This window comes from Lepisma saccharinum, chromosome 27 (genome assembly GCF_977018435.1).
Source record: "Lepisma saccharinum chromosome 27, izLepSacc3.1, whole genome shotgun sequence".
Classification (NCBI taxonomy): domain Eukaryota; kingdom Metazoa; phylum Arthropoda; class Insecta; order Zygentoma; family Lepismatidae; genus Lepisma; species Lepisma saccharinum.
Genome location: NC_139255.1, coordinates 47,368,510 through 47,392,138, shown reverse-complemented (window position 1 = coordinate 47,392,138; position 23,629 = coordinate 47,368,510). Strand labels below are relative to the sequence as shown.

At 40.5% G+C, this 23,629-nt stretch overlaps 1 protein-coding gene across 1 annotated transcript in view; it reads right to left on the bottom strand.

Moving 5' to 3' along the window:
- Positions 1 to 23,629, bottom strand: part of Neto (Neuropilin and tolloid-like) — a 621,542-nt gene that overhangs the window by 17,361 nt on the left and 580,552 nt on the right. The window contains exons 6-7 of the mRNA XM_083113526.1: positions 14,137 to 14,371; positions 1,693 to 1,808 (exon numbers count right to left, since the gene is read on the bottom strand). Coding sequence (XP_082969652.1) covers positions 1,693 to 1,808; positions 14,137 to 14,371 — 351 coding nt within the window. The remainder of the gene's footprint in view (positions 1 to 1,692; positions 1,809 to 14,136; positions 14,372 to 23,629) is intronic.

Below are 23,629 nucleotides of genomic sequence, written 5' to 3'. Positions count from 1 at the left end.
CAAGGTCAGACACAACACTGCTCCCGCCAGCAGACCCATAGTTCCAGCATGATACGCCAGGTGGCAGCACCGAATCGAAAATGGTCAGATATAAAGCGAACAACCTCTGTATACTAGGTTGCAAATTTTCTATCCTTATAAAGATGATGGCCAATCTGCATGCCATCCTGATTTCTTAAATTGAGAAACATTTATGTTTTCGGTTAATTTGCAGTATATTTCTTTGCTCCATCTTTTTTATGTTTCGATAGCTTAATCTCGTGAAAATGAATGTACTTGATGAAAGTGGATTACTGATTGGATATTTCGAAGTGTTGTGCTGACACTTTCACCATACAAGAAGGGTTTCATTGCAAAAGTACAGGGATATTTTATATAAATCCAGATTGTCTTAATTCTTTTTCGTGTTATGTGGTTCTAGACAAGTGTTGAGAGACTTGCAATTTTCTAAACACCGAAGTTAAGTTTAGACCCCTGACAATCGGACATAACCTACAGAATGGCGAAAATGGGGAGTAATGACCAATATGTCAAGGAGGAACATGATGTAAACACTTATGTGATAGCAATGTACCCTGTGAATCCCTGTTCCTGGGCCAGTTTTTGTGTGTGTGTGTGTGTGTGTGTAATTTATTGCTCTACTACAGGGTGGCGCATATGTATCTACCAGTGGCGTATGCTGAGTAGTCTAAGAACTGAACTAGCTCACTATGACACCTGGTTCTAGGCTATAGAGGAAGGGAGGCACATTGTTAGCGTCTTCAAGGAAGCCACGTTGCCATCCCAACGGTAGTCAGGTTGCAAATTTATAAAAATTCAAGTTGCCAACTCCTAATGATTCAGGTTGACAATCCTACGAATTCAGGTTCACAACTCCTACGAATTCAGGTTGACAACTCCTATGAATTCAGGTTGCCAACTCCTAAGAATTCAGGTTGCCAACTCCTAAGAATTCAGGTTGCCAACTCCTAAGAATTCAGGTTGTCAACTCCTAAGAATTCAAGTTGACAACTTCAGAGCCGCCATTATCTTCTCTTTGAAATTAGGTTAATCCACAGTTTCTAATAGATTTTTCTTCAGGATTTTACTTTCTAGATTTCAGGCTTCGCAGATAGCGTAGCTACCCTGGAATATACGTTCCTGGTATCTACCAACTTCAAATGACAACGGAAAGACAGTGAGTGCTTGCAGTAACTTCATATGGTAATGAAATAAAATACAAATGGGCATTTAATACAGTGTAAAATATGGGCAATACCTTGAAAATAACGTGCTCTAAATGTCCTCCTTCTGCTTGGATGCACTGTTCGAGTCGATGCGGGAAGGTTTTCATGACGCGTGTCTCAACATGTCCTGTGGAATAGCGTACATTCCACGGGAACTGGCGGTTCACAACATTACCCGTGGCTCTCCACTGTCTAACCCACCTCAGAATGCTGCGTGTCACTGGAACTGATGCGTAGCGACCATCATTGTTCCTCGCTTCCATCGCTGCAATCCACGTCTGCACCGGCCAACGCTCCATGGTATACTAATTGCCCGACTCCCAACTCTCCAAGGATGTAGATATGCCACACATGCGCACGTGCATTCTGGCAGGGTTGCCAACTCAAATTGATAGATACAATATGAGCCACCTTGTATAGATGATTATGAAAACTGCTCATGTCTACGCCCCTGACTCACGCTCACCTGGCATTTGTCCTCGTCCCATTGGAACCTGCAGTTTTTCCTTCCATTGCACTTCAAACTGCCATCAATGCAGTACCCGTCTTGGCAGTCATACTCCGAAGGCAAACAATTAGCCTCTGAAAATAAAGAAGCATGAAGGTCAGTTAGTACAGGATTAGATGTACTGTTAATGTACTTTCAGGTCAGAATTGACGAGAATTCGACAGAAAAAAACGATTCCCAAGGAAATTATTGTAGGCACCAACATTTAAAACGTCATAAATAATCCAGTAGGGTTAAGTGCCCATATTTCGGATACTTAATTTCAAATTAGATTTTCAGTACCTAAATGTAAACAAAATAAGCCATAAATGTGTTGATAAACATTGAACATTCTGAAAGTTATATTAACATTTATAAGAAATACTTGGTATATTTTATGAAACAAAGAATTGTATGCATATTTTTAGTCTGACAAAAAAGGTTGCCTAATGTCGGATAGGGTATTTCCTAATTTCGGATAGGGTTACTAATGAGTATTTGGAAAGGGTGCACAATTTCGGATAGTCGAAATTAGGTACCCGTGTAGCATCCAGAATTAGGAAACCCAGTCGCATATTCAACATGGCGATTCTGTGCGTTCCCCCTCTGAAATAATGGGACTGAAACTACGTAATAATATTTGCTGAATCTCTCAAGATTATATAAAATTTAGACAGAAGTGAGTAAATACTAATCTTCTAGTTGTAGGCCTTAAGTTTGGATGGTGAAATATTACATCAAAACTCCGGAAAAGTCAGAAATATCAGCCACACACTAAAGAAACAATGCTCAAGGTCACGCACAAGGGTGAAACTGGGGGACGGAATAGCGTGTTAGTTGGCACTATCTGCACTTCGGCGCTGCTGTTCTAAGGTGGAAACTTCTTGGTATCCGAAATTAGGAACCTATCCGAAATATGGGCACTTGACCCTACCTGTAGACAGAGATATAATAACGCCGCCATCTTGGAAACATAGCTGCCACGTCACTATACGGCTGTTCGTAAACTCCAGCCAAGTCAGACGAAGCCGGGTTCGTAAACTCAATCCAAGTACGGCTAGCTCCGCCCACTTCCGGCTCTGTGACGTCACGGTGACGTATCCGGCTTACTTGACTCATACGATTTGTAAGGTGTTCTCGATGCGACTGAGTTGGCTGACTTCAGACGAGAACTAGCAGAAACCACGACGCAGCAGCTTTCAATGGGCGGCTCATTTTTATTTGATGCCTTCGTAAGTCAGAAAGTCAGCTGAAGGGAAAGATGTAGTTAATATTATCATGTGATGTTATCTTATAAGTATTTCCGTAGATGTATATATGGGGAAAATATGCAAAAAGTTGTATTCGAAGAGGAAAAAGTATTAATCAATGAAAAAAGTAGTTTTTGATCTAACTGCAATGAAATAAATATTTTTAAAGCCATTTCATTTACCATGATTCAATGTTATTTGTTGGTGTTAATACGCTGTACACTAAACTAAGTTTACCACCCAATAAAATACTACTAAATAATTATTTCTGATGTGAGCTTTAGTGCCTAATACCACTTCCAAAGAAAGTGAACTGCTTCTAAACATGCTCAAGAGTCAAGCAGACGATCCACCACGCCATAATCCATGCTGTTCGTAAACTGCAGCGTGGGACAGCTTCGCTAGTGACGTCGACATGACGTTTCGTGTGACGTCTGCGTAATCCACTCGTAAGATCTGGGCTGAGTTGGCTGGAGTTTACGAACAGCCGTATTACACCTATCCTGCTAATGCCAAAGGTCCGTACTGCTGTTACAACCATTTTTCCTTGTCGTCTTCTTCTAAGAGAACCAAACCCAACCTAATCACCACAGATTAAATACCCCCAAAAAAGCTACCAGCCAATGGGAATGCTTGAAAAGGTAGTAACAGCAATCACTATCAATCTCAAAATGTACCGTATATACTGGAATGCAATGCGGATTCCAAATTTTCAAAAACTTAAAACGAAAGAAAGTATATGCTGACGAGCGTAGTACGCACCTTCACGAAAGGTTAATTTAAGCCCTGGAGAGCGGCTTACAAATTGATAACATAACACTATTTTATGCAACAAGGATTCACATTATGACTAATTTTATTACAGACTATCTGATTGCCCGGCGTTGCCAGGGTATTTATTTATCACAATCTTCTCTTAGACAGGAAACTAATGAATTCTAACTACCGTGCGTTCATTTCGATCTGCAGCCGAGAGATCGGGAGAAGCGTGGCGGGCGGCGCTGACGGAGATGCCGACATTTGCGGCCTGTAATGCCCGCTTATTTTTATAGACATATGCAGACATTTATATAAATATTGCAAAACGATCACTAACCTGTGTTATAACACGCAAAAGTTCTTCTGTAATTCATCCAAGTTCTGCTCTTATATACACAAAAAAATACGCTTTAGAAACGATGTTAAGAGCCACAGATAATAAAACATTTTAATCATAGTTTTGACCAGTAACGTCCTGCTTAAGTTTATATCCTTGAAAGAGTTTTGTGCCGATGGGGATCGTTTGGAGGTTTTGAATGTGCAACACTGTATCAAGATTACGCTGTACAAGAAACCGTTAAAAGTCAATAGTGTTCGTGAGCTTCCTTGCAATCCGAAATCTCCGAGTTCGAGTTTTTTGTTCCTTCGCGACTAGATGAAGACAGAGTTGTAAATATAGTGGCGAGCAATGTAAACCAAGAGCGTGTTAATTTCGTACTGTGCGCAAGAGTGTTATTCTTGGTTACTTGCAGTTACTTGTTTGTGTTATTGTAGTGTGTATGTGTGACGTGTCAGTGAGACGATTGGAATGCCAGCCGCAAGATTCACGTTAGAACAAAGATTTTTTTATGTATGACACGTACGTGAAAACAGACTCGTGTCGAGACGTGTGTAGGTAATTTGTACAGAAATTCCCATGCGTTTCAACTCCACACAGAGATACGGTTAGACATCTTGTCCTTAAATTACGACAAACTGTATCGTTAAATTTTAAAACACCTAAGCAAAAACGACGGATTCTAACCGAAGCAAAACTCGATGATATTGGTGCAGCGTTAGAACGTTCTCCAAACAAACCTCTACGCCGTGTTTCACAAGAGGTGGGCGTGTCAAAATCATCGGCACATACAGTCACTAAGCTACTAAAATTAAAACCATACTCTTATAACACAGGTTAGTGCTCGTTTTGCAATATTTATATAAATGTCTGCATATGTCCATAAAAATAAGCGGGCATTTCAGGCCGCAAATGTCGGCATCTCCGTCAGTGCCGCCCGCCACGCTTCTCCCGATCTCTCGGCTGCAGATCGAAATGGACGCACGGTATATAGTGTAAAATGAACTTGGAGTTGAACGGCATTGGGAGGGTCACTATTCATCTTAGCGACCCCGAAAACTATGTATTCCACACTAATATGGGTCATTTTCGATAATTTTTACATGCCACCTCATCCTACCCCCTCCCCTAGGGGTGCCAGGGTTGTCTTGGAGTGGGAAACAAACCGGAGGCCTAATTCAATAAAAGTAATATTAAGTGTATATCATTGTCATTATGGAATAGTAATAATATCAGTTCGAGTGTATTTGAAATGCGTAATTACTAGAGCCCGGAAGTTCAGGCATTTATTTTCGTTAAAATAGGCAGGCAAAAAGGCATTTATAATGTGGAAAATAGGCACTAAAAATGAAAAAAAAAGGCAAAATAAACCGAAAAAGGCACATTTGTAAGTCGCTTACTTTTATCTCTAATTTCTGGCAAAATGTTAAAATCTAAATTGGGAAGAGCATTTCAATTTTCTCCGTCTTCATTGCACATAACTACAAGGTGCTTTTTAAGTTCTGAACATTCATTGATACTCGTCTGTCAGAGAGAATGTTTTTCATAATAGAAAATCATCTTTCTACTTCGACAGAAGTTATTGGAGCATACATAAAACAAGCTAATGTAGCTGGACTCATTTCGGTAACAGCATTTTCACCTTTTAGAATATCACATATTGTTTTAAATTGTTTCAAGTCCTCATTTGCACTCACGCCCCCCGTTAGCACTTTTCCGCAACAGCTGACCCCTTTTCTCCTGGCACTTCCATCATCTGCTGCATAGATTCCTCGAACATTTTCATGGATGCTATAATTGTAATTGTCTCTGGCAATGCACCATAATGTGCAAAAATAAATTTGAATAGCACAGGTTTTTTTTTCACTTCACGAATTGAAGCCGCTTCATTTTCTGGAAGAGCATCGATCATCTCACTGATTTTTTCAAGGCTGTTAGCATAATATATAGCTGCTGATATCCAGGTTCCCCATCTGGTCAAGACTGGTTGCGGAGGTAAACTAAGCTCAATCGCAACTTCCTGAAATTTTCGGGTTCGAGAGGGAGATTTCAGAAATATTTTCTTTGTGTTCGAAATCAACCTGTCCACTTCAGCAGTCAATCATGCACAAGAAATGTTAACCGAAAGGCAATATCCTGACTCAGCATGAAATACTTTTTTCTCACACTTTTCTCCTTCAGCAATCTTGAAACATCCGTGAGTTCAATATTACTTAAATAAGGCAAAAATTATTCACATAATAAACGGAAGAAAAATAAATGCCAACAACGTTTTTTGGGAGAAAAATAATTTATATACACATTTTTTTTAAAAAAATGGTCAAATTTCATTGAAAAAGGCAAAAAAAAGGCATTATAATTAAAAATAGGCAGTGGGGTCCCAAATAGGCAAAATAGGCAAAATGAAAAGGCTTCCAAAACATTCGAAACAACATAAGAAACGTATATCCGGAAAAATTTTATCAATATAAGCAGTAGATAAAAAGAGGCATTTTGCCAAACTTCCGGGCTCTAGTAATTACAAATTAATTACATTGCATTAATGTAGATTTTAAATTCCCCAGTGAAGCTATAACTCATTACAGATTGACTAAAACTGAGATTCTTCGCACCAAATTGGCAACCCTCTTTCACACATCAGTATACAATAACGAGGATCTATATTATTAATACTAGACATAAGAACAGCATGAAGAAGCTGAACTAGTTGAACGTAATATGTTTCACACATTACTGCTACAACTTGAAAATAGCACAGTTTTCTTTCTGAAGTGATGTTCTGTGAGTCGAGTTCATGTTTTGTGAAAAGATGCTGAAGAAGATCGTCATCTTTATCCTCCTTCTTAAAGAAGGAACCACTGCCCTCTATCGTGCGCTTTTGCAGACAAAGCTTAGTGGTACGTGACATTTTCAGTGTTTCTACAGAAGTGACAAGTGAGATCGCCTTTCTAATGACCCAGCTTCAGAGAGAAATGCTGACCAAAAGGATACTTTTGTTGCTTCGGCAAATGGCAAGAAACTATTATCTCTCTACAAAGAGCCTCTCCCATGAGAAATAACTGTAAATTGCTATAAATTGAAAAGAGAAAATGAGATGCTGGGATTTCCTTCAAAGGAGCCCTTTGGCCCTTGTAAGCAGAACAGACTCCTCAACGCAAGACTCCTTCGGCCCTTATAAGAGCCACAGTCTAGTAACAAGAGTCCTTCGGCTCTTATAACGACCACAGCGTCATCACAAGACACCTTTGGTCGTTGTCAGGACCTCAGACTTCGACACAAGACTACTTCTGCCCTTGTAAGAATCACAGACTCAATACAAGACTACTTCTGCCCTTGTAAGAACCACAGACTCAACACAAGACTACTTCTGCCCTTGTAAGAACCACAGACTCAACACAAGACTACTTCTGCCATTGTAAGAACCACAGACTCAATACAAGACTACGTCTGCCCTTGTAAGAACCACAGACTCAACACAAGACTACCTCTGCCCTTGTAAGAACCACAGACTCAACACAAGACTACTTCTGCCCTTGTAAGAACCACAGACTCAACACAAGACTACTTCTGCCCTTTTAAGTACCACAGACTCAACACAAGACTACTTCTGCCCTTGTAAGAACCACAGACTCAACACAAGACTCCTCTGGCCCTTGTAAGGACCACAGACTCAACATAAAACTACTTAGGCCTTTGTAAGGACCACAGACTAAACACAATGCTCTCTCGTTCCTTGTAAGGAGCACATACTCAACACAAGAGAGACTCCAAGCGACAGGCGCAGGGTTCACAGAATCCGCACTGTAAATAGAACGCTAGTGATCCAGGAAAATATTTGTACCTAAAAGGGATGAGGAGACAGGTGAGTGGAGAAGGTTACATAATTTAGAATTACATAATTTGTATTCATGTCCAGATATTATTAGAATAATTAAATCAAGAAGACTTAGGTGGGCAGGCCATGTGGCACGAATGGGAGAGGAAAGAGGAGTTTACAGGATTCTTGTTGGGAAACCTGATGGTAAGAGACCTGTAGGAAGGCCAAGACGAAGATGGAGGGACAACGTTGAGATGGACCTAAAGGAAATTGGTATGGATGGGAAAGAGTATATAGATCTTGCTCAAGATAGGGACAGATGGAAGGCCTGTGTTGCTGCAGCCATGAAACTTCGGGTTTAAGAAGGCTAGAGAGTTAGTTAGTTAGTGAACCAGCTAACTCGTGTGGAAATCAGGGAAAATGAAACTTCACAACAATAATCGCCAAATCACTCAATCAGATACTGGAATGGAATTTAACTTTCCAACATAACCCAACAGTTATAGCCAGAGATGATAAATCTCCATAAAAATATTCTGTCATGTATTTAATGCATGCATATTAGGAAAATTCATGGGTAAAATTAGGAAAGTTTTCATGTTGGCTTACCAGTCATACAGACTGTCATTTTTTTTTCTTTAATTCACCATGACACAAAATAATTTCGAGGTGTTTCATTTTATGATTACTGGTTGGCGTATTTGTGTGACATCTGGTAAGCATGGTGGCTAAACTCTATTTCTAAGGTTTGAGTTTTATTTTAATTCCACTTTATTCATGATAAGCTAATCGGAACTTGACCTACAGTGCGAAATTGGATACTAACTACTGTGTCTCCACCTGTTATCGAAGCTGGAAAGCTACGACGCTTTCGGGGAAGCTTACACTGCCATATCAACCATGCCGCCTGGGATGTACAATCACATGAGGTGTCAGGAAAACAGTCAGCAAAGAAACAAATAAATACGTTTTCCCTCACACCTTTACATGTTGCTCTGGTAAAACTATCATATGCGGAAAATCGCTCTAACTCGTTCATTCTCTACTTTTTTGCATTCGTACTTACCTATTCTGCATTGCGAAACATTGTTTAACAAGGGATTTCGCTTTTTTTTTTTTAACGAAATTAGTATCTATTGTGGACATATCGAGTAATTATTGTTCGTTCTTTTCTCGTTTCCTGAACACGCAAAATGGCGGGCAAATCTTGACTAGCGTTGTGTTTCAAAGGCAAAGCAGTGTTTCAACATTCTTAACAGAAAAATTCCCGCATAGCCCCAAAAACCATTCCCTGAAAAAACATTCCCGCATAGCCCCAAAAACCATTCACGATAGCCCCACGCACCATCACGGTAAGGTTAGGTTAGGTTGCTTTAGGTTGGGCAATATAGTGAAAAAACTGTGCGTTTGGAAACACTTGCCGGGGATTACGTCATCAGATGCTCGCAACATCCGGTTCAAGTACATGGACGGAAATGCAAGCAACAGTTTTCGTGCATCGGACGGACATTATTATAGAAAAATATATGATTTAGCGGCCAAATACATTGAAAAATGCGAGGTGGTTGAATAAGAATTGTTTTTGAACGATTCTCTACAACATTCCCGAAGACATACTATAACTCTGAAATTCTTAGGAAATCTGACAATACTATTTGTGCAATGAAAAACCTGCCACACACTTTGTGATTTCTTCTAATAATAGTGATTCATATTAAAACGTGCTATTGTTGTCCTTCTAATATTAATATCTCATTTCGATGTTCAGTACATTTCTTAATCCTTAAGCAATGGTATACTCAAACTCAAGTTTGAGATGGGAGTTAATTCTTATATTTTGTACACTTCTTGTGTTAGTTTGCGAAAATGTTCTCGGACTCCCCATGAAAAGAACCATCAAGTTGATAAATGGCATACCCTGATCTTATCACAACAAACTCCTCCCTATAATTATATTATACTAGCTGATGGTCCGGGGATTTTTTTATCCAAATCTTCTATTAGACAGGAAAATAATGAATTCTAACTATAGTGTAAAATTAACTTGAAGTTGAACAGCATTGGGAGTGTTACTATTCACCTTAGAGACCCCGAAAACTATGGATTCCACACTAATATCGGTTGTTTTCGATTATTTTTACATGTTGCTCCCTTCCAACCCCCACCCCTAGGGGTGCCAGATGTGTCTTGGAGTTGAACGGCATTGAAAGTGTCACTATTCATCTCAGCGACCCCGAAAACTATGGATTCCACACTAATATCGGTCGTTTTCGATTATTTTTACATGTTGCTCCCTTCCTACCCCCACCCCTAGGGGTGCCAGATGTGTCTTGGAGTTGAACGGCATTGAAAGTGTCACTATTCATCTCAGCGACCCCGAAAACTATGGATTCCACACTAATATCGGTCGTTTTCGATTATTTTTACATGTTGCTCCCTTCCTACCCCACCCCTAGGGGTGCCAGAAGTGTCTTGGAGTTGAACGGCATTGGGAGCGTCACTATTCATCTTAGCGACCCCGAAAACTATGGATTCCACACTAATATCGGTCGTTTTCGATTATTTTTACATGTTACCCCCTTCCCAACCCACCCCTAGGGGTGCCATATGTGTCTTGGAGTTGATCGGTATTGGGAGCGTCACTATTCATCTTAGCGACCCCGAAAACTATGGATTCCCCACTAATATCGGTCGTTTTCGATTATTTTTACATGTTACCCCCTTCCCAACCCACCCCTAGGGGTGCCAGAAGTGTCTTGGAGTTGAACGGCATTGGGAGCGTCACTATTCATCTTAGCGACCCCGAAAACTATGGATTCCACACTAATATCGGTCGTTTTCGATTATTTTTACATGTTACCCCCTTCCCAACCCACCCCTAGGGGTGCCATATGTGTCTTGGAGTTGATCGGTATTGGGAGCGTCACTATTCATCTTAGCGACCCCGAAAACTATGGATTCCCCACTAATATCGGTCGTTTTCGATTATTTTTACATGTTGCTCCCTTCCTACCCCACCCCTAGGGGTGCCATATGTGTCTTGGAGTTGATCGGTATTGGGAGCGTCACTATTCATCTTAGCGACCCCGAAAACTATGGATTCCACACTAATATCGGTTGTTTTCGATTATTTATACATGTCACACCCTTCCCACCCCCACTCCTAGGGCTGTCTTGGAGTTGAACGGCATTGGGAGTGTCACTATTCATCTTAGCGACCCCGAAAACTATGGATTCCACACTAATATCGGTCGTTTTCGATTAATTATTTTTACATGTCACCCCCTTCCCACCCCCATCCCTAGGGGTACCAGATAGATAAAGCTACCCGTGCTCCTTTCAAACCAATATTAAGAGCTCCTACATACAGGGACATTGCTGGAAAAAGTGTGACGTGAAATCACCCACCCGGGAATCTCTCGCGTGGCAGTCACCTTCTGGACTTTCGCGAGTCGTATGTCTATTTATAGTTCTCAGTGAATATATTCTGAAAATGCCGTTCTGAAAATCTGAAAAACTTCGGTGGGGTTTCTTAATCAGGAAACTGCACCGCAAACATTTAACAGCAGTACGTGGAAAAGGATGAACGAACTAGTGGCGTATGTAGAGGGTCGTATTGAGCTCAACACACCCTGAAATATCCTCGAGACAGAAAAATATGATTTTCCAATTGTTAGGTTAAACATTCTGGTCAGAAATTTTTGGAAGGTAGTCAGCCCGTCGATAAAAAATGAATAATAATACTAGATAATTATTATCATAAACTACCAAACTATCATTATCATCATTAGATCCTAGGGAAAGACTATCCGACCAAATCGCGTTTCTTTTTTCTTTCACATATCGCGTACGGAAATACATTATTCTTCTTTTACACAACTTCAAGAAAAATATTCAAAACCTTGCGGGAAATTTTGGTCATCAAGGTTACATTGTGTAATTTCCCAGATAAATATCTCATTTTTCAAATTTAAAAATTTACAGAACTGTCTATTCCTTATATTAATTGGTAGAATGAGTTGCGTAACCCGGTCATGAAAACCTACAGCAACGACTGGGTGTTCGTCGTGCTGACCACACGCCCACCCCGTAACTGGATGATCTCCCACCTCGGGTGAGTGAGTTAGTAGGATCAGGCGGGTAGGTAGGCCCCTTCACTCAATAGACTGTTGCGCCACGTGTTATTATTATTAATTGTTAGAATTTGAAATAATGAAGTTTCTGTTTACGGTGTTTTACAGTGTAGCCAACTCACTTTCCCTTTGGTTATTCTGCTAGAATAATAAGTAACTGAACTTTATTTCGGTTGTCGACAATAGCCTTCACGATGGCGCAGTGGTATCGTCGTCGGCTTGTAATCAAGGGGTCCCGGGTTCGATACCAGGTGGAGGCACATAGTGGTTCGGGTCCCACTTAAAACTGTAGGTCCAGTCCCGATTAGCCTTACTGTGCATAAAGTGGACTTAAAGCACCAACTCAATGAATCAAATGTTGTCGACAATCACCATAATAAGTATTGTGTATTGGAGGGGGTCTCGGCTGACCTGGGTTCGATCCCTCCGTTGAGACGCCATTGCTACCTTTTGAACGTTACAATTGCAATATAATCTTGAAGCGGAGACGTAGAAATTTGCAATGCTAAAAATGTCTTTATCTGTCGGAGGTACGCCAATCCACTGAACATATTACAATCTGAGATTCCTAAGCAAGTTCCTGGAAGACTCACATTTTCATCAAGTTTCATCTTTCTCGCCATTGAAGTTCGCTAGAGAAAGGGCTGGGAGTGAGTTGCGTTCAGGGAAAAGAGCTTCTCGCGTCCCTTTTCCCGTCCGGATCCAGTCAAGGAAAATCGTCGCCATGGCAACAGTACGACTCATCGCAAAGGCAGAACAAGATTCCCAGAATAGAGAGAGACATATATACACAAGAAGAGCGATATTAGCATCTAGGAAGACACAGGCCGTGAAGAAGGAAAGATACCACTATACAAAGTTTGAAGTTGAAGAGGAAAAAGCGGGGCGAAGGGGGGGGGGGGCAAACTGTAACTGAAAACGACTTTCCCCGCCATTTGAAACGCCAGTTGGCGCTACATGCGTAAACGAGCGACAGAGAAAAACATGGATGCCGGATGCCTCTCTAATAGTCCGTCACAAGTGCGGATAATGTCGTTGTGAAGGAAAAGGCATTCTCCTGGAAACAAGAGTCATGCGGACTTATCCTCTGCCGACGCCTTCTTCTAACAAGGCCCGTCGTGACGACTCTTTGCATGCAACGTCATCGTTGGCAGGTCACACATCGCATCACGATATCGGCACAAATCTTCAGATGCTATTCTGTGTTGAATTTTTCAAAATGAAATGTCTTCTATTCAAAATTGGGTATGTAATGGTCGTCCAATACATATCCAAAATTAGATATCCAAAGGACATCCCGTGGATATCCACATCATATCCAAAAAACGGATGCTATGCCTAAAACTAGGTCCATCAATGTTCCTTTCGGATCAGAAATATGTGTGAAAAATATCCAGAAAGATCTAATGCAGTCCAGTTGATGTCTAATAAACATTCAAATTATGTCCAGTTCAGAACTTAGGCACACCATAATGTCAATCAGACAACTTCCACATAACGTCCCATTCACGTGAACTGATGTCCAAAACGTATCCAAAATTATCTACAGAATATCCGTGAAACATACATACTGGATATCCAATAGATGTTTCCTTGACGAATATATGTTTTAATAATGTGTGTATTGTTCTTTAGTTTGAATCAGCAGCGTACGGAGGATTTGTTTTCAGGGGCGGGATGGAATTTTAAAGATAGAAATTGCATAGCTGCATTCTAGTGCGGTGAGGCTGCAACCCCATCATCCCTCCCCTGCGCACGCCATTGCTTTGAAAACAAATGTATTTGTACTAGTATTGTATTTGGATGTTATTCTGTGTTGAGCTTTCCAAAATAAAATGTATTCCATTCAAAATTGGATATCTAATGGACATCCAGTGTATATCCAAAACAGTATATATAATGAACATCTAGTGGATATCCAAAATTAGATATTTAATGGACATCCCATGGATATCCAAAATATATATCTAATGGACATCCAGTGGATACCAAAATTGGATATTTAATGGACATCCAGTGGATACCAAAATTGGATATTTAATGGACATCCAATGGATATCCTTCGAGATTATGCTGCATGAGTGTTAGAATATTTATGGTTGGCATTTGTTCGATGACAATACTCACTTCCTTTATTCCTCAAGGCCGTGAAGAGGATCTCGAAAGTAGAGTTGACCCCGTCCTTCTCCGCATAGAAACGTATGTTGACAATGTTGTTGTCGCTGGTCTTGGGGTCCGCTCTGCTCCCACAGTACATTGCCTGCCTGTGTTCTGCATCCGTCTTATCGTAGAAAACCTCTATCACGTTCACGCCACACTCGTTAATCTTCTGGAGCTCGAACTTAGGAAAACTTAGTTGTATCTGAAAGGAAACAGGAATACTAGTATAAAACCTAATGCTTATTTACAACCAATATTACAATAAGAAACAAATTGGACATTATAATGACAAAGGAGTGAAACCTCTGCGTGTTTTTGGTATAGCCAGCAGCAATAATGAGATACCTGTGCATGGCGTTATGCGTGTTGCCTAAATCTATGAATATGGCCGAACCTTGCTTTTGAAGACTTGCTATTGAAGTTCTTTTATTGCTTCTGACTGTACATTATGCCAAAATGCGAAGTAACTGGGAGCTCCCATGGATTTTATCCTCATCTTATTGCTGTTAACTGTACATTACATGAGAAAATGCCAGGGCTCTTATGCCCAGTATTCCTGACACTAGAGGTAATTATTTATACTTACCACAGGATAGAAATTACCTTAACATCAATCACAATAACAAAGATTTCCATTTTTTAAGACGTTGAAACTGTGTCCTCAGGCAGGCATTGATCTCTCACTACCGTCGTCTCAAGTTTACCCATAATGCTAACCTTTTATCTAGTCGGGGCATGAGATTCCATTTACACTCAGGGTTCGGGTGTATGTTGCACATTGTAAGGCCTACCCAAGATTAAGCCAGAGCGATACAGTGAGTACACCAGGGTTAGCTTTAACATAAGCTGGAGGTAAACATTCGAGTCTGATTAAAGAGATGGGGTTCTAAAAGAATGAATGAGATGGGAAATGGGGGGAAAGGAAAGCTGATTAGTCACTTCTCTCACTCGAAAGTGGAGCGTGTTCTTAGCTAGAACAAGACCACTGCTCTCGTCCGAAAACGGAGCGTAACTTCTCTCATCCGAAGATGGAGCGGATTCTCTGGCTAATGGACAGAGTCCAACCTCTTATCTCTCGTCCGGAGTTCAGCTTCTCTTATCCGAAGATGGAGCCTTTGCTACTCTGGGTCTCTCGCCGGGTAGGGCGGAGTGACTCTCCTTATAGGTGATTGGACTCTCGCCTGAGCGGAGAGCACCTTCTCTCGCCCGAGGTCGGAGCGGAATTAAATTGCCAGCCAGGCTTTCGCCTTTATATAGGGACGGCGATGCTAGCGTACTCAAGCGGAGAAAAATAAACTACTAAAAGTATATTCTTAAAGTAAGTTTACCAATATAGAGGTGGAACTCATTTTTAATTTTATACAATTCTCAAATTCTTAGATTCTTAGAAAGGTCATAAAAATAGAGGTGCGACTCGTACAATTTGTGGCGAGACGGGTTTCTTTACAACGTAAGCTTGTTTACGAATTATAGTCTCGTACATTCAAACATCAATGAACTCTTCGTAGGGCATACTAATTTACAGATGGCATTGGGCAAGATTAAAGGAATACTAAATAATATTTTAAATATTTATTTTCGTGCAATGCCTTTCAACAAGTTACCAATTGTTTTGTTATTATCTCTCTCTTGATCTGCAAATTGGCTTGTATATTTTATTTTTAAGTGCATTGCATTAAAACGCAATAATTGTGTTAGGTTAGGATGAGTTTCAGTAGACAGACTTCCATTCGACTTATTTGATGCGTGAGTGCTGCCATCTATGTATGTTTTTATAAGTGTACTACTATTGTGGTTCGTGATATTCATTTTCATATTATAATGCTTGCCCAAGAAGATGAATCTCATGAATTGTTCTTGGCAGTGGCGGCGATTAGGGGGGGGGGGGCGTGGGGGCAGTTGCCAGCGCAGAAAAGTAAAATGTCCTTGGCCTTCCAGTTTTGGCACCAAATCGCAGCTATTATTTCTTGGTAATCATGTACAAAGATATAGCAAATGTTAATTTAAGGTAAATATTGGTTCTAGAACAACAGTTATTCTTTTAGAACAATAAAATAGATAGTGTGTTGCAAATGCAAACTGAATCTTGAGAAATAAGTTAGTAACTATAGAATATTCAACGTCTGGAAATCATATCTTTGTATGAATGATTCATTTTTATTATTTCAAGGTTTGATATACTTAAAGATGATGGTACGCATAAAATCAGTTAGAGATTAACATTGCCATATATCTGGATCATGAACTTCTTTTTTAAAGTTAGGTAACCTACACCTAATCTACATGTACTTTTGTCTTAAAATAAGACAAAACTTCATTTTAAACTCATCTTGAAAGACACGAGTAGTTCAGTAATTAGACATTTGATGTAAAATTGACTGGACTCGTTAGGTCCTCTTCTAGGTATTTTTCACACATATTTTGGATACGAAAAGATCATTCTTGGGATAGCCACCTACACACATATAGCAATTTTGAATCAAATGCGGATACATACTAGATATCTCAAGGATATCTAGAAGTCTAACACTGGATATCTAATGGATATACACAAATCTAAGCTGGACATTGTGTATGTCTCATGGATATCCAAAAATCTAAAACTGTATGTCCAATGGATATACGCAGATATGAGCTGGACCTTGTGGATGTCCGCCAGAAATATCTAATGGACATCCAAGGTATAGCCACAGATCTGAGCTGCACATTGTGAACATGCCTTCAAAATTTGCAGGCTCCTATGGGACAGTAATTATATTTATTTATCATATTACCTAATTGTCCAACACCGTGGACGTGTGGTCTAAGGCATGATGAGTTGGGCTCCCTCCTGCTACGGGACGCGCGCAGGTTTGAGTCTCCTGAGAGAAGCGTAAAATCTTTTCTCCAGAGATTTCGGCCATAGCCACCATCGTGAGATAATTAGGGAGCTACGAATAAATAGCGTAACCCGGTAATGGAAACCTACAACAATGACTGGAGGTTCGTCGTGCTGACCTCAAGTCTTTTCGTGCCTGGTTGGATGATCTGTAGGTAGGCCTTGGCCCTCACGGGCTGTTGCGGCACGGGCAGTGATGTGCCGTAGACTATAAGTTTACGTCTACATGCGTTGTCTACACGTAATCTACGCGTAGATTACATTGGGTTGTAGTTTACATAGACTACGTAGACAATCTAAAGTGCATTAGAATTAATTTTCAAGGGTTTCATGAAAGGAAAGTGATATTTTCAACTACAGGGTGTCCCAAAAGTTCCTTAACAGCCGCCCTAGAGACGTGTAGTGCAGAGATTGACATGATTTGAGTATATAGTAATACTTTAGGGGTAGGGGGAACATGATTGCTGTGGGTGACCATGGCGGCGGCCATCTTGGTATCCGCCATATTGGATGGAGTTCAATTTTTTTTAAATGGGAAGGTATATGTGTGGCACATAATTTTAGGCTAGAATTGCGTCAGAAACAAGAATATGAAGTCAGTTTTCAGATATCTTTAATCTGTGAAAAGTTATTGCGCTACGAAATGTGCTCAATGTGCTTACCATGCTCCCGTAAACACATCCGTAAGCAAGTCTCCCATGCACGCGAACATTCAAAAGAGTTTCAGGAGTGACAGCGGCACAGGCCTCAGTGATTCGTTGAAGAAGGTGACGCATATCACGTATTGGAACTGCATAAACCATGGCCTTAAGATGTCCCCACAAGTAAAAATCAAGAGGAGTAAGTTCTGGGGACCTGGCTGGCCAGTCTCTTGGTCCTCGTCTGCCAATCCACCTACCAGGAAATTGAACATCAAGGTACTGCCGAACAATGTTCGCATAATGAGGTGGTGCACCATCATGTTGAAAAAAATTCTAGGAAAGAGCCATCCGGCATACACACTGAAGGTAAGACAAGATCGCGTAGCAACTGCAGGTAGGTCTGTGCATTCATTGTCCCCTCAATGAAAAATGGACCTATGATTTGGGTATTCCAAATTCCACACCACACCATAACTTTTGCTGGCCCAACCACGTTCCCCGGGTTTACCCAGTGCGGGTTCTCAGAGGACCAATACCGCAAGTTTTGACGGTTGACCTCACCATTGGTATAAAAAAAATGCCTCATCGCTATGCAGAATGTTTCGCCAGAAGTCAGGGTCACGTTCAAGTTGCACGACACACCACTCACAAAATTCCACCCTCCTATGAAGATCATCTTCACTGAGATGTTGTTGCGTTTGCATCTTGTAGGGATGCCACTTGTGTTCTGGCATAATCCTGCTAATCGAACTCTTGCTAACACAACATTAGGCGGATAGTCGTCGAATACTTTTTTCACGAATGATGCCAGAAATGCCGTTGTTGTTTCTTCATCCGTGGCTGTTTTTGGTCTTCCCGATAGACGTCTATCGTGCACTGCACCCGTTTCTTTAAACCGCTTCATCACATTGGCCACACTAACATGCGACACTGGCGGCCTAAGCGGATGTCTTTGATTCAAGTCATTGGCAATGTCCCGTGAACTGCTTTCGGCGGAAATGAGGATGATCTCAATTCGTTCCTCATTGGATAACATCATGTTCTTTGTCACTTACACTTGCAACAAAAGAGATATGACATCAGTTATCAGAATTTCCATACTTTATCAAACGTCATCATTTATTCAACATTGCATCAATAACTTTCACAGATTAAAGATATCTGAAAACTGACTTCATATTCTTGTTTCTGGTGCAATTCTAGCCTAAAATTATGTGCCACACATATACCTTCCCATTTAAAAAAAATGACCTTCATCCAATATGGCGGATACCAAGATGGCCGCCGCCATGGTCACCCACAGCAATCATGTTCCCCCTACCCCTACAGTATTACTATATACTCAAATCATGGCAATCTCTGCACTACACGTCTCTAGGACGGCTGTTAAGGGACTTTTGGGACACCCTGTATATTGGTTCCTAACGAAATGAAAAGAACCCTATTTACAACAAAATTTCTCGTCTCTTCTATTATCAACTATGGATGAAGATAATAGTATGCAAAAAACAACAACAGATGGCAGTCGTGAGCCAAGAGTGGTCTTTTCCCGATAAAACACTAGAATATTTCCTATATTAGGTTTCTTCCTAGGTGAGAAATTGTTCGAATTTGGAAGAAAGAGTATGAAAAGTTATCCTTACACATCAGCAACTGATACGCAGTATAATTTTATTTTAATTCCATGGCGCCCTTTGATAAGTTATAACCTTTCGCCATGTTGTTTACATAGATTACGTAATCTACGTGTATCAAATAGTCTACGTGTAGAATGTAGACTATCGTTGTTTACGCGTAGACGCATATCACTGGCCACGGGTTATTATCCAATGACAGTACACTTAAAAAATGTTGAGACGTAACATATCTGCTGGCATTACAGCAATAAGAAATATCTATAGAAATGTGCTACAAGCGTGTGTCACAAGTAAAGCGTAGAAGCCATTTTAAAGGGAAGCTCGCGAAGGCAGTAGAGCTACAGATGCCTCAGAACCCCGCCCAGAGGAAGAAGCGAGAAGACGCCATTTGTACGATCCCGTCTCACCTTTTCCGAAGACTGATGAAGCCGGCCAGGATTATCCCGAGGGATTCGTCCGGAACGACTTGTCGGGACAAGAAAAAAAGATGTGCGGACAGGGGAAAGAGGAAACTGGAAGGAAGAGAAAATATTGCGAGGAGGAACCGAGAGGTGACAGGAAATCTTCTGTCGTTCTCCCTTCGATATCCTCAGAGGATCTGTTACTTTAATGTGACGCGACGGAACAACGGGGGCTCTTTCTCCCTTGAACACGGTGTTCGAGCCTTATTTCGGGGCATCGGGGTGACGAGGCCAAAAAGACAGAACTTCGAAAACCGCCAAGGGAAGAGTTGGGTTCGGGTAAGATTTTGCTCCTCAAAGGTCGTGTATCCTTGTGAGTCTCTTGTCAGCTTTAGGACATGGTTTCCAACATTAGTAAGTATATGCGTCGCTAGGGACTCTGTCTTCCATTTCTGTTTTGGTTACGTTCCTCTTCTACCGCTTTGGTTAATCGCAAGTATGAACATGAATGGTGATGAGATAAACACAGTAATCAAGATTCGAACCTAGCTTTGTAATGTGCTATGCCCACTTTAGAGGAGAGCATACTTTCTTTGGCACTTTTCTTAACGATCAAATTCTACCGTAAAAGTGAAGAAATCTTACAGCATTTTGATGGCATACTGCATGGCATATTTCACAGATAGGATTGGTCCTAATTTCCTTAGCATTGCGAGTAGCATAGCCTATCAGAAGCGAGCTCTAGGTCACGAGTGCAGATTTAATGGCGGCCGAGTGAGATGCAAGCACATCACTTCACACTTTTGAAAGCCCATAACTATTCAACCGACAGGAATAACGTTTCCTACAAAAAGGTGTTGGTTGCAAATCAATGGCACTGCTTAAATACATACTTTATAGCGCATACAGTACACGCATGGAAGAATAAATTAGTTCTAAGCACCAGGCTCGTGGGCAGAAATAACTAAATATATAGGTGAGACTGATGGTTACGTGTCAAGAAAATGTGTAGTTTCAGTTTGTTTACGCGATATCCCGTCCTTCGTCTTTTATGTTACATCTCTTCCTGTTTATATTTATTTGTTATTAAATGAAAATTGCGTAACTCTTATACCTTTCGTGCTGTATATACCGGGTGATCCGTTTGAGATGTTAGAAATGTAAACCGTTGTGTACAATAGGTTGATACGCCTTGTTTATTTTGGCCATATGTAATATTTTATTACATATATATTAATATTAAATATATTAAATATATTAATATTTCGCAATATCGGAATCGGAAGTCATTTCCGGTTTATAAATATTTGTAGAACTGTCCAATCTTTTATTGATTCCGTTGCCGGGACAACAGTGCGTGAGAAGGAAAAAGTAAGTTGAGTAGCGTGAGATGATATTTATTTTGTGAAAAACACTGTTTTAAAGGAAAAGCCGCAACTTAATTGAAATGTGATTGCGTTTGTGAATATTGTTGTTGTTTTGCAGTGATTGTTTAAAGGTAAAATGGGTTATTAAATTTGTAAAATAGCAAGAAGCTATTTCTTTTTTCAAATCGTTACGTCCTGAGAATGCTCAGTGTAGAATAACATTAAGGAGAGTCTCATAACTCCGCCGCACAGGGAGATTGGGTAGCTACCGTGACGTAGTGATCCGTGATCCAGTGGCGAACACCAGAAAGGAACGTCACATGGTTAATGTATGTATTTCTGAGCAGTTTGTTCTAATATATGCAGAAAAGATGTAAGATTTAAGTGAGTGCAGGTTTACAGACTTAAGCCATGTGGCTGTACTAGTGTGCATATAACACTCGAAAATTTCACATCCCATACGGTACATTGTGCGTTGTTGTGGCGTGACCACTATCTTTATCTACCATGAACGCTAGCGCCACGCGGCTGACGTCTGTAAACCTGCACATGTAAATCTGTAAATCCTTTCTGCATATATTACAACAAACTGCTCAGAGATACGTACATTAACCTATTGTACACAACGGTTTACTTTTCTGACAACTGTCACGTGCCAGTTCCGACGACACAATGAAAAATGCAAGGAAGAAATGTTTCCAGAGAGCGACGATAGATGGCAGCACGCCATATAAAGAAGAGCAGAGTTCATTGTAGAAACTAGGAGCAGAGAAGAGCGATTATATACAGGGTGTCATTTTAATGGCGCCCACGGACCACAGATTCGTGTAGAGGACATCAAAACAAACAACTTTTCTCAGTAACATTTTTCACGTTGGTGCGTCAATTCGACGCTACAGCCGTTCAAAAAAGACCGTTTTGCCGCCTGGATGCTGGCAACCCAACACAACATTTGATCGTATCTGTGACGTCATTTCCTGCGGCGAAACAGCGCACGGTAGGGTTGCAAGGAACACACAAGTTTTGTGAAAAATGGCAAACTACCAACCACATTATTAGCTGTAAAACGAAGCGAGAAACGCGTCCAGTAAACCGAACATCATAGCCTACCAGCCAGAAGATCAGCAGTCATCTCAGAGGAAGGGGAAAGTGAACCAACGATATGAGAAATGGTAAAAAACGTATTCAAAATGAAGAGTCAATATCGGATTTTGTCTCAGCCTACATGTCAAATATCAACAACAATAACTTTTATTGTACTTACAACATACATGTGGCTGTTTACGCCCAGCTACATGTAAAATATTTACAAATCTCGTTGCAAGGTTGATATCTACAGGTTTGTGTCCAGATGCCTTGTGGTACTTTGTGGTGATAACGGAAGTATCTGAGGTTCACGTTGTTACATTACGGCTAAAATACGTACAACCACAGTAACAATCTAATGATAAATCAGTAGCGAATATACTGCCCTGTTCAGAGTTGCAAACTATTACATGTGTATCCGGTGCGTAGATAAACACAGTCGTCGGAGAGTTTGTTTTACTACTATTTATATCCCTGTATTTTCAACCATTTTTGTCACTTGCCTCATAATGCCCTGAATATACATTATATTATGTGTTGCTTACCTTTGGAATTTTGAGTTCTTTCATTTCTATTTTGTCATCTGTTCAGTGTGTCACAGACAACTAATATCAGAAGGACGAAGTGGATAGACTAAATTGTAGATGCCAACTTGGTAACTAGATTTGCAAATATTTGACATCTAAGTTGAGACAAAATTCGATATGACCATTTCCATTTGAATTCTATTTCCTTTCTACCATTTTTAGCATCGTTTGTTTACTTCCTGTTAGGTTGCAGAACGTGTTTTCTCGTTTTGTTTTACGGTACATAATGTGGCTGATTTTTCACAGAATATGTGTGTTCTTGGCAACTCTGGAACGCATCGCTTCACTACGGGATATGACGTCACAAATGCAATCAAATGTTGTGTGTGGTTGCCAGCATTCAGGCGGCAAAACGGGCTTTTTTTGAACGACTGTAGCGCCGAAACGACGCTCCAACGAGAGAAATGTTACGGAGAAAAGTGTTTGTTTTGATGTCCTCTATACGTTTCCGTGGTCCGTGGGCGCCATTAAAATGACACCCTGTATATTATAGTAAATGCAAAATACATAAAGTAAGAGTATAAAAATTATAGAAGGAGTGAATAAAATGTTGTATATATCCAATTAAGATAGATAAGAATATGCTCATATATGAAACAATTAGGAAAGTTAATAAGTAAGCAAATTAATTCAGAAATGTATCTCCTTTTTGATCCTAGTGATCAAAATTTGATTTAATACCTCAGACGAGGAGAACATCGTCAGCTTTTGTGTTTTTCCGTCCCTCGGTGGCGCTGTGTCAAATTAGACGCCCCGCAGCACTTACGGTTGTGCTCCTTATTAGACGCACTGGGCCATAGGCAACGCTTGCTGTTGGCGATCCTGGGCTATCCCCCTTTTGGTCGTTACATAGAAGGTCGCGC